The sequence below is a fragment of the Procambarus clarkii genome, chromosome 74, assembly GCF_040958095.1.
Source record: "Procambarus clarkii isolate CNS0578487 chromosome 74, FALCON_Pclarkii_2.0, whole genome shotgun sequence".
NCBI classification, from domain to species: Eukaryota; Metazoa; Arthropoda; class Malacostraca; order Decapoda; family Cambaridae; genus Procambarus; species Procambarus clarkii.
The window spans coordinates 16,089,741-16,103,600 of NC_091223.1; the positions used below are offsets into that span (position 1 = coordinate 16,089,741).

At 40.3% G+C, this 13,860-nt stretch overlaps 1 protein-coding gene across 11 annotated transcripts in view; it reads left to right on the forward strand.

Moving 5' to 3' along the window:
* Positions 1 to 1,621: 1,621 nt before the first annotated feature.
* Positions 1,622 to 13,860, forward strand: part of LOC123767365 (collectin-12) — a 22,326-nt gene continuing 10,087 nt past the window's right edge. For 2 of the 11 annotated variants that reach the window (XM_045757011.2, XM_045757016.2), the window contains exons 1-6: positions 1,622 to 1,773; positions 3,573 to 3,968; positions 10,035 to 10,143; positions 10,327 to 10,509; positions 11,517 to 11,675; positions 12,487 to 12,543. In XM_045757011.2, the coding sequence (XP_045612967.2) occupies positions 3,709 to 3,968; positions 10,035 to 10,143; positions 10,327 to 10,509; positions 11,517 to 11,675; positions 12,487 to 12,543 (768 nt within the window). In that variant the 5' untranslated portion in view covers positions 1,622 to 1,773; positions 3,573 to 3,708. Of the gene's footprint in view, positions 1,778 to 3,360; positions 3,381 to 3,572; positions 3,969 to 10,034; positions 10,144 to 10,326; positions 10,510 to 11,516; positions 11,676 to 12,486; positions 12,544 to 13,860 lie in introns of those variants that run through there. The other 9 variants (XM_045757015.2, XM_069312998.1, XM_045757012.2 and 6 more) reach the window with 6 other exon arrangements.

Consider the following 13,860-nt stretch of genomic DNA (forward strand, 5'->3'; position numbering starts at 1 on the left):
AGCCACCTCCAGCCACAACTTTAAAGCCAGTTTCGACAAAGAATTCCAACCTTAGAAGAGTTAAATTGTAAAGTAACAGGTGGAACAAGTCTGGGCAGAGGTGGTGATGGTGGTGAGGCCAGTGGTGGTGATGGTGGTAGTGGTGGCGGTGATGGAGGAGGAGGAGGTAGAGGAATGGGTGGAAGTGTTACCGAGATGTGATACAGAAACCCTAGTGCCAGCCTCTCAGAAATGGTTACACATCACAGTAAATGACTCCCTGACGTCATATCCTGGGACGTCAAACATCATCTCCCGAGTGACATGCAACAACCAACTCAGTGAGGTTACATCGTCGATACTTATTATCGAACATCTGCAACCCTATTTCAGAATCAGTGTCTACCTATTTTTTTTTATGTAAATCTAAATAACTTGGTTAAATTTTGTAGCCATTATCTCGCGTCCTGAGTTGAGGTGATTAATTAAAATCTTTTGTAATGTTTAGTTTGGTAGTTAGCGATAAGTTTAACCTACGATGGCCAGGGGGGATGTTTTGGCTAGGATATGAAACACAAGGAAAGTGTGTGTTCCTTTACGTTATCACTAATCTTTAAATGCTACTAATCTTCCCTAACCCAGCCCAATCTGAACTAACCTAACCTAGCCAACCCAACCTATTCTACACTAACCTAATACAAGCTATCCTATCCTAACCTAACCCAACCCATCCTGTTCTATTCAAACGAAACCTAACCTATCCTAATCTAACCTAACCTAACATATCCTAATCTAACCTAAACTAACTTACCCTAACCTAACCTATCCTAACAAAAGATAAAAAGTGTTTTTATATAGCTTGCAAGAGGTGTGTGACGTCAATATGACGTCATAATGCTCATGAACGCCTCAGATTTCAGAGCCTTCTGAAGTATTCAGGTGTGAGGCTGACGTCACGGGAAGCCCCCACAGGATACGGCGGCCTTAAGGGACGCCCTCGGCATGATGGCCTCAGCTGACACACTCAACCAGGATTCATCCAGCACTTAAGTGTCCTCTTACGAAACCTGTACATCTTTCCTCAATCAAGACGGCGTAGTTTTCATTTATTAATTTTTTTTGATGAGTTCGTAAGCGTTACGAGGTTGTTTATAACAATAATACCCCTGGGTCGTGAATGACCTCGTAGAATGCGCTCGTAAATTGTTTAAAAAATAAATATCAGACCATAATTGAGGAAAGATGTACGGTGCACCAGATGTACTAACAATATTATAATAACCACTTGCTTCAGCATCACCCTAAATTGCAGTAATAACAACAACTTAACCACAAAGAACATCCACAAACAACGACAAAGACCTTCTAGCACGGACATGAAATAACACCGTCAACAGCAGGAAAAAATAAGAAAAAGATTATTCCAACATTGTCAACAGAAAGCCCCGGTGATGAATGGTAACTGAGACATCAACAACAGCATTGACAGCAACAAACAGGAAGACCTATTGACATATCCTGGACACGAACCACGAGCGAGGTAGCAGAACCAAGAGGTAAATCAGCTGTTAGGTTACCCTAACTGCTGATCCAGCCGTTGACTGACTCAAGTGCTCATTTAGATGAGTGTGCATTGTTAGAGTTGGCTGTGAGTGCCAGCGTGGGCGGCTGGCTGAGTGCCAGCGTGGGCGGCAGGCTGAGTGCCAGCGGGGCACACCGAGGATGAGCCATCACAGTGGTGGTGACGGTGGGGCAGGACGCTGGCTGGTCTGAGACACTCTGAACATCGCGCTAGTGAGTGCCCCAAGTTCCCCGCTTCCCAGTCACACTTTGGTGCAGTGACACACCGTAGTGCAGTGACATACCGTAGCACAGTGACATACCGTAGCACAGTGACACACCGTAGTGCAGTGACACATCGTAATGCAGTGTCACACCGTAACGCAGTGATTCAATGAGATAAAAACTGTTGGAAATGTTTCCTTTCATATGATACAGCTGTTCACCCAGATGTTAAATAGGTCCTAGGGGACTTAGGTAATTAGGAATTATGTCCTAGAAACCTGTTAGGAGTGATTGCAACAGACAATTGAAAATCCCCGAAGTAAGCAGCTCAGTAATATTGTGATTTAGAATCCTTCACAATTCCCTTTTATACGCACGTCTCACATGCGTAAATAAAACGACGGTTGGTTTGGGCGTATGCTCGTGAATTTTGACGATTGATGATCAATTACGAGGGACTCGAGAGCCCACGAGTGCTTCCTCAAGTGCAAATTAGAGAAGTGTATGTTAGGTCAAGCGTTGTCAATAGTAAACAACCTGTTCTCGCTTGGAGGTTCCGACCTGCAATGTTTGTGCAGCCGACCAAGTGTTGGTGAGGCAGTGTTGGTGTTGTGTTGGTGAGGCAGTGTTGGTGTTGTGTTGGTGAGGCAGTGTTGGTGTTGTGTTGGTGAGGCAGTGTTGGTGTTGTGTTGGTGAGGCAGTGTTGGTGTTGTGTTGGTGAGGCAGTGTTGGTGTTGTGTTGGTGAGGCAGTGTTGGTGAGGCAGTGTTGGTGAGGCAGTGTTGGTGTTGTGTTGGTGAGGCAGTGTTGGTGTTGTGTTGGTGAGGCAGTGTTTGTGTTGTGTTGGTGAGGCAGTGTTGGTGTTGTGTTGGTGAGGCAGTGTTTGTGTTGTGTTGGTGAGGCAGTGTTGGTGTTGTGTTGGTGAGGCAGTGTTGGTGTTGTGTTGGTGAGGCAGTGTTGGTGTTGTGTTGGTGAGGCAGTGTTGGTGTTGTGTTGGTGAGGCAGTGTTGGTGTTGTGTTGGTGAGGCAGTGTTGTGTTGGGGAGACAGTGTTGTGTTGGGGAGACAGTGTTGGTATGACACATGTGTTTCAAATGTCATGGTGTCTTTCAGGGATAGGACTTACTAGGCTAGTAATAGTTATAGGCTAGGCTATATAGGCAAGTTAATTATGAGTTGTATCAAAGAGCATTGTCGAGTCATATCTAATGCTGCTTAAACGACATACCTAGCATCTATGCCACGCCTCTAACCTAACCTAACCTAACCTCACTTTAAATAATCTGCAGGTTATCTAACTTTACTATACCCCAAAAATTGTTTCGATTAACACAACTATTTTGAGCACTGGCAACGAGTTTGCTCCAGCTACCGAATTCTCCAACGACCAATAATCCCGTTCTCGTAACAAGTGGATTTTTAGCTCCCCTCTATGTAGTACTGTCCTTCCTCTAGAGTAACAGGACAATATAAGTTAGGTTAGGTCTAGTACGTTACCTGAGATTAGATTATATTAGTATTCCTGACATTAGCTTAGATTAGGTTAACAACAAGGGTAGACTACTGCATTTCCCATCTAAGCAACAGGAAAGTTCTGTATCACATCGGGAAATGAGAGGTATGTCGTTCCCCTACGCTCCATTATTTCATCCTCTTATGCTTGTCTGATTTTGTGCATGCGTGGGAAGCAATTGGAAAAATGTATCTGCACGTATTATCGGCAATAATTACAATGCCGTTATTGAAAGATTAGGTTTCCCTGTATATTTTGCCTTTGTTTGGAAATAATGGATTTATTTCTCATCTGCAGTGTTTTTTTCAAGTGAAATAACTTCACATGAGAAAGAAATGTGAATCATACGTAACTAAGCGAACATTAAGAAATACGTGATCATAACTGACTCAGAAAAAAAGATATTGCGAATTCTTAAAAAGAAAACGTGAAAATGCGACTTAATCTGAGGACTCGGAGAGGCGCGTTACCTGACGGAGTCCTCCTCCGAGGCCCACAGTGTGTCAGTACTCTGGTGGTGGTGGTGCTGGCGGTGGTGGTGGGGATGGTGGGCGCCACACCTCCAACAGCCGCCACCAGCCCGGAGGTCAACCTCGAGGATACTGTCAGAAGTCACACTCAGACGCTCATCAACATGGGCAGGTATCTGAGGCAGACTGATAAGTTTTGGAAGTGGTACCAGGAGAACCACAGGTGAGTGGTTATCACACACACACACACACACACACACACACACACACACACACACACACACACACACACACACACACACACACACACACACACACACACACACACACACACACAAAGGAAGCCGTGGCTGGCCCTTGATAACCTGGTTATTCAGTGTAACTGATGACTATTTCTTTAAAGAAAAGCGTCAGTCAAATCAAGGCTTTTCCTGTGACCTATGTAGACATTATACCTTTCCGTTTCTCTCTTCTTTCTCTTGGCGTGAGTAGAACATTTAAACTAACAGACAGTCTCAGATCTCATGAACATTATATATGATTGCAGATGGACTGCAATAACGGTATTGCATGGACAAATTTTGCAACATTTTCCAGGTTTGATGACCCAGCATACAGTCCACCCTTGAATAGAGCCCAGCATGCCCAAGCTCTTTCAGAGAGCCCGACGTGCTCAAACTCTTTCAGAGAGCCCTAGCCACGACGAGGGAGTGTATGACATTTAACTGGAAATCCCTTCTGACTGTGACTGTCTCTCTCCTCCCGCTGCCAGCCAGGCTCACCACAGCAGGAATAACCTCTATGTTAAATCAACGATCAGTTAATGTAGGATCATATCGTTGATCACTGTTACATCGACGTCTTAACCCGCCCCCAAAACATAATTGAGATATAAATGCTGGAGGCGACGATAGAGACAGGCTCGATGATAAGAGATTAGTTCACCTTCCTATGTACTGGTTGAGGGCTGGACAATCTGACATCAGGATAGGCTCGTCCAAGGAACGGCAAACCTCAAAAACGTATTCATCAGCTTTAAAGAACTGTGTATTAACAATTTGTATTTTATCAAGTGTAAATTTTATTCACGGGCTCACCATAGCCCGTGCTACTTGGAACTTTTAGTTCTAGATAGCAAATCTTTAACAACAACAAATAATTATTTTAATTTGCATATTAAAATTTGGTTTATGGGTAGGCATAGGATAGGTTAGGTTAGGTATTTATGTTCTGTTGACAATTTTTTTTTGTGGTACTTGGGTGAAGTATTTAGAGGTGTGAGATTTAAATAGGTCAGCCTCGTATACAAATACTTTTTAATATTTCTTAATCCAATACTTAATACTCTTCTTAATACTTCACATGTAAAACATTCCTTGAACAAAGCTTCACTCACAACATCTGTTCGAATCGCAACTCTGTAAAAGCCTCAACCACGTATTGCAAATACAAATAATTTACAACATAACGTATTCACCTACTCTAATCTATTCTAGGCTTTTCTGTGCACTAAATTCAAATATATTTATAATAATGCTAATTTATATATGAGACAATGTGTTGAATACACGGGCCGTTGAAAATGGGGTCGTCCGCAGCATGGTCGAACAGCCTGAGAACGGGATAGAATTAGAGATTTCATCAAAACAAAACAAGTTCGTAGCGAACGCGTAGATCGACGTGTCTAATCACCAAAGGGTCAAAAGGTGAAGGAATTCTAGTGGTTGAGTGAAGGAGAGGGGCGCCGCAAGGGACTTGGCCTCATACACTTTTCTCTATTAGAAAATTTAGAGCAATACAATGGAATTAAACTCGCATCCGTGATCACACCAGATGCAATTCCACATTTTTTTCCCCATAGCTTGATCAAGCTATTATGTGATTTCAGTGTGCAATTTATTATCTATATAAACTCAATCATCAACAACAGGGAAATTCAAGTTTTGACAGAATTTTGGGAAAGAGAGCAACAATAAATAACGATTGTATAAGTGTTGAGCAAGTCATCAGTCATGAGATGTAGAAAATATATTTCAATGTAAAAAGTTCTCTTTGGGCAGGACAAAAATGTTGAATAGAAATGGAAAATGTTTGATAAACGAATAATTGATAAAGAAAAGGATATTTATAACGACAAATTCATGAAAAGACAAGAGAGAGAGTGAGAGAGAGAAAGAGAGAGAGAGAGAGAGAATATTATCCCGGGACGAAAGCACTGACGTAGCCTCGCTTGGCTAAGGACACCACACCGCCTCTCTCTGCTTCCGTTGTCCCTCGTCCTCAGAACTGAGGATTTGAGGTGAGGCGCTTAATTAATGTCCATCAGCCATGGGAGAATGATAAATAATAAAGAAGTTGACAACAGGTTTTCTAACCAGTCAGCATGTATAATTTTATTCAGTGTGGGTCTTTGTACACTGAGAAATTGGCAGCCTATCCTCAGTGTTTGACGATTGTTTGAAGGTCAGTTTGCAATAACCTAGTTCCAGGGTTTGATCGTCCATACGGCGACTGTCTCCAAGGGCACATTCGTAAATACTTCTAGTCTGTGTAATTAACAACTTACATTTTCTCAATAATATAAAATTATAAATTTGTGTGTAGCTAGGCTAGGTTATGTTATGTGTTTGTATCTGTTAGCAGTTATTTGTATATTTAGTTCATGGGTGAAGCATTCAGAGAGAGAGAGCGCGAGGCAGAGGCTTTTCAAGCACAGGAAATGAACGTAATAGATAATTCTGAATCACGTGCACATTTTGTTGCTGTTCATTCAACATCAAGCAGCTGCTGAACTAACAACCCAATACTATGGCTGTGCTCGTACGAGTTGCGGCCGACCCCAACGTATTGTTAAATAAAATAAAACAATTTTTATATAAATACTATTGCGTATCTGTATAGTTAAACTAAGGATTGGATAGGTTAGGTTAGGTGTTTTGGCTCTGCGAGGGGCAGTGTCTGCTGGATAGTGTCTGGGAGGAAGAATGGGTGGATAGGTGGTCTGAAGAGAAAGAGATATAGTGTACGAAGTATGTGTTGGAGGATGAGGATATGAAGAGAAGCAGGAGGAGAAGGATATGGAGTAAAAAATAGATGAGAAGAAGAATTAAATTAATCAAATAATGTGACAGAAAAAAACATAAGAAGAAGAATGAGAACGAGAAAAAGATCTCAAGGAGATGCATCAGGAGGAGGCAGAAGAGACAAGAAGGAAAGGAAGGCTGAAGCTGCAAGTAATTAAGGTGTCATAAAGGATGCAGAACATGTGTTCAAACAGGGGGACAAGGAGTAGGAGGGTAGTGAATGAGTCACATTGAAGAGGAGGGCGTCCCACAGGCGAGTCAGCTGGCATCCACGCTCTTTACACTTAGTATTGAGGCCAGTGTTACACTGTCACCACTGTTAAATAATACAGATCTATACAACCCAATTACATGCCAAAAAATAATTAGATTCAATATATAATGGTTCAATGGCCCCTGTTCTGGAGCCCCAGAACAGGTGCCCAACCAGGATTTTACGATAGGTCCGCCCACATATAAATCATATATAATACATTATTATGAGTTGCAAGATGTTTTCAGGCAGTTGTTATACGATTCAATAGAAATATACGTAACATGTAAGAGGAAAAATTACCTAGAATAAATTAGCTGTCATTTAGTTTAGATTTAATATGATAACGTGTACTGAACACTCAAAGGTTAAGAACATATTGAGGGAAAAAAGGTCATTTGGCCCTTTTTAAGGGGGGTGGGGCATAAGGCGAGTGCGTAGGCATTAAGTAGGTCAGAAGGCATTAATTGGCATAAAGGGGGTCATGGTGCCAATGGTACACAAGATGGAGAAAGAAAAATAGGTAATATGTTGACAATGTTTGAAAATGACTGAGAAAAAAAATGGGGCTTGAACTCCGTCCATCCTCCCTTTCTGCGGGTAAAAAAGAAAAACAGGACGCGAAGAAAAGGGTGTGAAGAGCGGCAGGGGGAGAAAGAAGAGAGCAGGACTAAGCAGAGGAGCGGAGCGTGAAGAGGTGGAGGTAGGATAGAGTTACAGTGAACAAGGATAAGACACATGCCAGTGTATATACATCGACCTAGAATCAGGACACACATGCAGGATACAGTCTACAGTTTGGGACACCCTGTAGAACACCGCGAAGTCCCAAGCAAACCGAATGTATAAAACAAAAAATGTATAACAATAGATTTAATAACCGAGATAAGATAAGTTCTACAGGAGATATCCTAGCCTCAAGTGTCACGTTACAACTAGGAAAATAACACCATAACCGACCGATTTAGAACCGAGGACCGTGACACACATACCAGCGCAGATGGGTCAAGCGCAGAGTACACACTAATAATAAAAAGGTTTCCCCTTGTTTTATGAAGGAGAAAACCAAGAGAAAATGGATTAGAGCAGACTTATAGGGCTCCAACAATGTAAGTGTTCCATGTTCTTTTGTCCTACCCTCACACCCGTTCTTTTATATTTTATTTTGGGTTATTTGACATTTTTTTTACAAGTTGCACGTTGTTGAACACAATGAAGTTGTTGTTGTTAAAGATTCGCTACCTGGAACAAAAAAGTTCCAAGTAACACGGGCTATGGTGAGCCCGTAGACCACAATGAAGGTTTAAAAGGTCTGAATCTCAGCTTCTGGATAAAATCAGGAAACAACAGGCGTTCCCTCTCTGGAACGCAGCAATGAGGCGCTGATAGGGGATAAACGGCAGCTCTTGTGTGTCTGGTTGTCTTACTGAGTCTAGAGACTAATTCCTTGAGGAAACTCATGGCACCCCTGGCCCCTGGTGCCATGTGTCTCAGATGCCATAGGGAAGAAACGAGTACCGAGGTACCAAATGCTTGTATATACTTGATTTTACTGCTTCCCTGTGGTTGGCTGTACCACATGACTGATCAACATCTTAGGATATACAGGTATCAGCCACGTACAGTCCTACACCAGCTGTGTACTGTTCTTCTAGGGCTATGTTGTGATACCATTTGGGCAAAACACATAACTGTCAAGGTTTTCAGCCAGAGGAAAACGAGGTTCTCTCTCTGCTGGGCACTGGGCGGTGCCAAGGCTCCTATACACAATGATATCACTGATATCATTGTGTATTGCATATCATATATATATTATATATATATATATATATATATATATATATATATATATATATATATATATATATATATATATATATATATATATATATATATATATATATATATATATATATATATATATATATATATATCTCGCTTTAACTGGATCACATATGGGTCAAGAAGAGATAAGTAAAATATGGGTCAATTACAAAAAGGAGTTCTAAACACTTAAGACAGCTGCAAGTGTCTTGACTCACAGTAACCCAACACTTTATTATCTTCTTCAGTAACTTTCACCTCCCTTCTTGCTTCACACACACACACACACACACACACACACACACACACACACACACACACACACACACACACACACACACACACACACACACACACACACACAAAATGTGTGAAAGATTAAAAGTAAACACCGAATAATTTGGTCTTTAAAGTGTGACTCTTTTTCAGTTTGGAGACAAAATATTCCATAGCATTCAAAAAGTGCCCATGAACATTGCTCGGGAACACTGCTAGCGATGAAATGTTACTTTACATTGTGTAGTTCCCTATAGTAGCCAATCTTAGCTCAGTGGCCATATCTGACACCACTGCATCTTGCCTCACCTATGCACCAGGCAGTTCAAACCAGTCAACTTTTATGTCTGAGGCCTCAATACAAACCTATGCACAAATCATTAAAGTAAGGATTCGATAAACAGAGTAACCAATTCTAACTAAAATCATCAATAATGAATCAGACACTCAGTTTGATTCACTATATATAACAAAAATGGTTCAAGAAAGTAATGTAATGATAATATGTATTTTAATTGTTATTATTATTATTAGTAGTAGTAGTAGTAGCATTTATTAAATTATTGTGGCGGCCACCCCCCCTCCCCAGCTCTCCCATGCTATCTATCATGATGTTATCCTTCAGCTGTGTGAGTATTCCTCCCGTGCTAACGCCTGGGAGGTGGAGTAAGTGGGAGAGGAAATGGGAGCTGTGTCTGCTAAGTGGGAGGACAGGATTAACATGTATATTTAAGTATATCTTGAGTTGGTCTTAAACTTTCAGTCGGTCTTAAACCTCCAGCTGGTCTTAAACCTGTTCTGTGTTATCTTCCAAATAGATTCAAATGCATTTTTACCTTCTCGGTCGCCGAAGGCGTCTGGACGAACTGTTGGCAGGAAGCCCAACCAGTACCGGCGATGACGACAGCCCGACGCTGGGCGCCACCGTCGCCGACCTCTCCATAAGGCTTGAGACCATGCAGGTGAGTTCCCAAGGTCAAGCTAGACACGAAACCCTCTGCTGACTACCAACTCTCTTGGGTATCCATTTTAACATTGACAAAAGCAATGAAGAGGCGGGCCCAAGAGCTTCTCCCTCTCGAAATAAATATTAAGCATACACAATGACTCCTCAAACGCCTTTTCCACCCCTCTACACCTCACAGGAGCAGTACGACAGCAGACTGCAGGAGCAAGAGGAGCAGCTGATGCTGCTGCAGGAGGCGCTGCAGCAGCAGAGGAAGATCAACGAGGACCTCCAGGCCGACCTTCAGGACCTCGCCAGCCGCGCCTCCACTCAGGAGTCCATCAGCGCCAGGCTCTCCAGCGACCTGGCCAAGAACCAGCAGGTAGGCCTCCACCTCCTTGGCAGCAAGAAAAACAAGAAAGGAAGAGAGGTTAGGATAAGGACTTGGGATGGGACGGAGGAAGAAAGGAATGGTGCCCAACCACTTGGACGGTCGGGGATTGAACGCCGACCTGCATGAAGCGAGACCATCGCTCTACCGTCCAGCCCAAGTGGTTGTGAGAGAGAGAGAGAGAGAGAGAGAGAGAGAGAGAGAGAGAGAGAGAGAGAGAGAGAGAGAGAGAGAGAGAGAGAGAGAGAGAGAGAGAGAGAGAGTGAGACTTGAAAGAAGTGTGAGAAAGAGATGAGAGAAACCTCAGATAGTGAGCCGTGAGAAAACATAAAGAAACGCGAAAGAGAAGGGTGAGAGAAGTGTAAGAGAAGAGAGGTATGAGAGAGAAAGAGACGAAAACAATAAAGTAACCTGAGATAAACAAAACAACTTGTAAAAGGGAATAAAAAATCAAAGAAGTTAAATAAACCAACAAAACCTCACGTCTCTTATAAGTTTCAATCATCATTATTCCAACACCAATAAAATAAAACTAATAATAATAATAATAATAATAATAATAATAATAATAATAATAATAATAAAGTTTTATCAAACTTTGAATTAAAGTTTGATGGTATAATTTAATCAGTATTCATAGGACATGGGATAGAAGGATTAAAATTATATATTAACTGGAAAGTATTGATTTTTCTGCTAATTCTTTTATTCATAAATGTTATTTTTTATTGATTATTGTCGATTTTCCTAGATAGAAAAAATTATGACTTGTGGGGATCTAGATGGTAAAAATAATGCCTCTTGTGGATCTAGATGGTGAAAGTGATGCCTCTTGTGGATCTAGATGGTGAAAGTGATGCTTCCTGGGGGATCTAGATGATGAAAGTGATGCTTCTTGGGGGATCTAGATGATAAAAGTGATGCTTCTTGTGGATCTAGATGATGAAAGTGACGAGAATGATAAACAATGAGAGTGACGTTGTGGGTTGATGTTACAGGCGGTGACGAGGAGTGAGACGGCGGTCCAAGGGCTGCTGAAAGAGGTGGGTGAGAACAAGACTCAAGACGTTCTCATGTTCGTAAAGAACCTTGCAATACAGGCCAACAGGAGTATAGAAGACCTGCATGGAGAGGTCAAGCAGTTCCGTGACCACCAGGTACCTAGTGCATGGACTTGTGGGTGATGGAAGGAAGGTAGGTGAGGCGGGGGAGACCAGGATTGACTTGATCTGGAAGACTGTTGCACTCTCCCCCAAGGGCCTACAAATAAATCAATTGCAGTCCTGTTGACTCGGTACTTCCTGCAGGAACTGGTCTATCGGGGGTTCGAACTCAGGACTCTAAAATACGAGACGTTTACCCTACCAACCAGGCCAGGGGATATTTAGTGAGGGTAATTTAGCACTTATGGCGTAATTTAGCACTTATGGGAATACTTTAAAAGGACAAATCTGTCATACTCAAAGGACAGTTCTCATGCCCTGGTCATCTAATTCCAAGCAAAGTCATCATACTAAGGAGACAAAAAAACCCTATATATAAAAACGGTAGTTTCTGTAAGTGATGATTCAGTCCCTCGTCACGTTAGGCTATTCACTTAAGTATAGTGATCTGGTTCCCTAATAATGACTGTGGTCTCAGTGACACACACGTTCCTACATGGTCACACGGCTGCCTTGCAGGTATATAATAATTATATAATTAATTATATAATTAGTAAGAAATTATATAATTAATTATATAATTAGTAAGAAATTATATAATTATTAAAAATTATTAAATAATTACATAATTATTTACTAATATAATTATAATATAAATGATGTTGTTTAATAATGATATAATTCTTAAATAGTTATTATCTAATTTTTATTCAATAACATACTCTAAAAATGGGTGGTAAAATTCGTCATAGAGTGGGATAAACTCCTCCATGGAGAATATATGTAATTCTGTCCCTTTTTTCAGATGCCGACCGTCTTGGAGCGGTTAGATGCCCTCAACGCTACGAGTAAAGACAATAAGGCCAGTTGACTTTCCCCGTCTATATATATATATATATATATATATATATATATATATATATATATATATATATATATATATATATATATATATATATATATATATATATATGTGTGTGTGTGTGTGTGTGTGTTACTGTCAGTGTGTCTGTGTGTATCTCTCTTGTTTCTTATACTGTTAGTGGGTCTGTCTATCCATCTGCCTGTCTGTGAGTGTGTAAATGCCTGTCTATATGTGTGTGTGTGTGTGTTTAGGTATTTCAACGAAAATGCAGTGAGGGATAATTCTTTCTCTATGTTTTGATTACCATCTTTTTTGGGGTCGCAAAACATTCCATTTGTCCAGCAAAATTTCCTTCAGATGAATCCCTGTTGATGTTAAGAGACAAGATTCTGCTTTTCTAAGTGTCTTTTTGAATTACTCTCAAGTAACTTCCAGTGGAAGTTTGTTAATGAGCCTAGTTTGTAGTTCAGTGACTCGCGATATCTTTATTTCATATCTATTGGTATCACATTCGCCGTTTTCCAAATTATTGGCAGTTCTCCCTTTCCTAATTTATGGTTCTTAAATCTATGTGTCGGTTACGCTCTAGCTTGAAAACTTCCCGAAAGATTTGTATGTGGTAATCATGTCTCCCCTGAATCTTCCATTTTCCAGTTATGTGAAATTTAATTTTACTTATAATTACATTATCAGAGTTAAAATAATAATCAAATTATCAATTAAACTAACAACAATAATATAAATAGCAAATGTAATTTATTGATAATAATTAACATAAAATAAATAATAATTTGATCAGACACAATAATAATGTATTTTGAAAATAATATTAACAATTTTGATAATTTTTTGTATACTGTAATTCGATTCCAAGTTTAATAATACTCAAAATAATTACTAATATGATGTAGTATTATAACTATACAAATATTATAATTCTTTATTAGATTACTTTATTATTAATATATTTTGAGAAATTATTCTTTGATAATGTTTAGTGATTTTGTGTTACAAATTATTAGTTTTATATATTAACTATAATTATAATTGTATTAATAATTATTATTTGTTTATTGTTATTTTATAAAATATGATTTTTGTCATTTGATTTTTATGATGTAACAAGAGACTCCTTAAAGAGTGGCTCTTTTTTTCCTTCATTCCGTCCTCAAATTCCAGATTCTTGTCCTCATATCCCAGCTCCTTGTCCTCGTATCCCAGCTCCTTGTCCTCATATCCCAGCTCCTTGTCCTCATATCCCAGCTCCTTGTCCTCATATCCCAGCTCCTTGTCCTCGTATCCCAGATCCTTGTC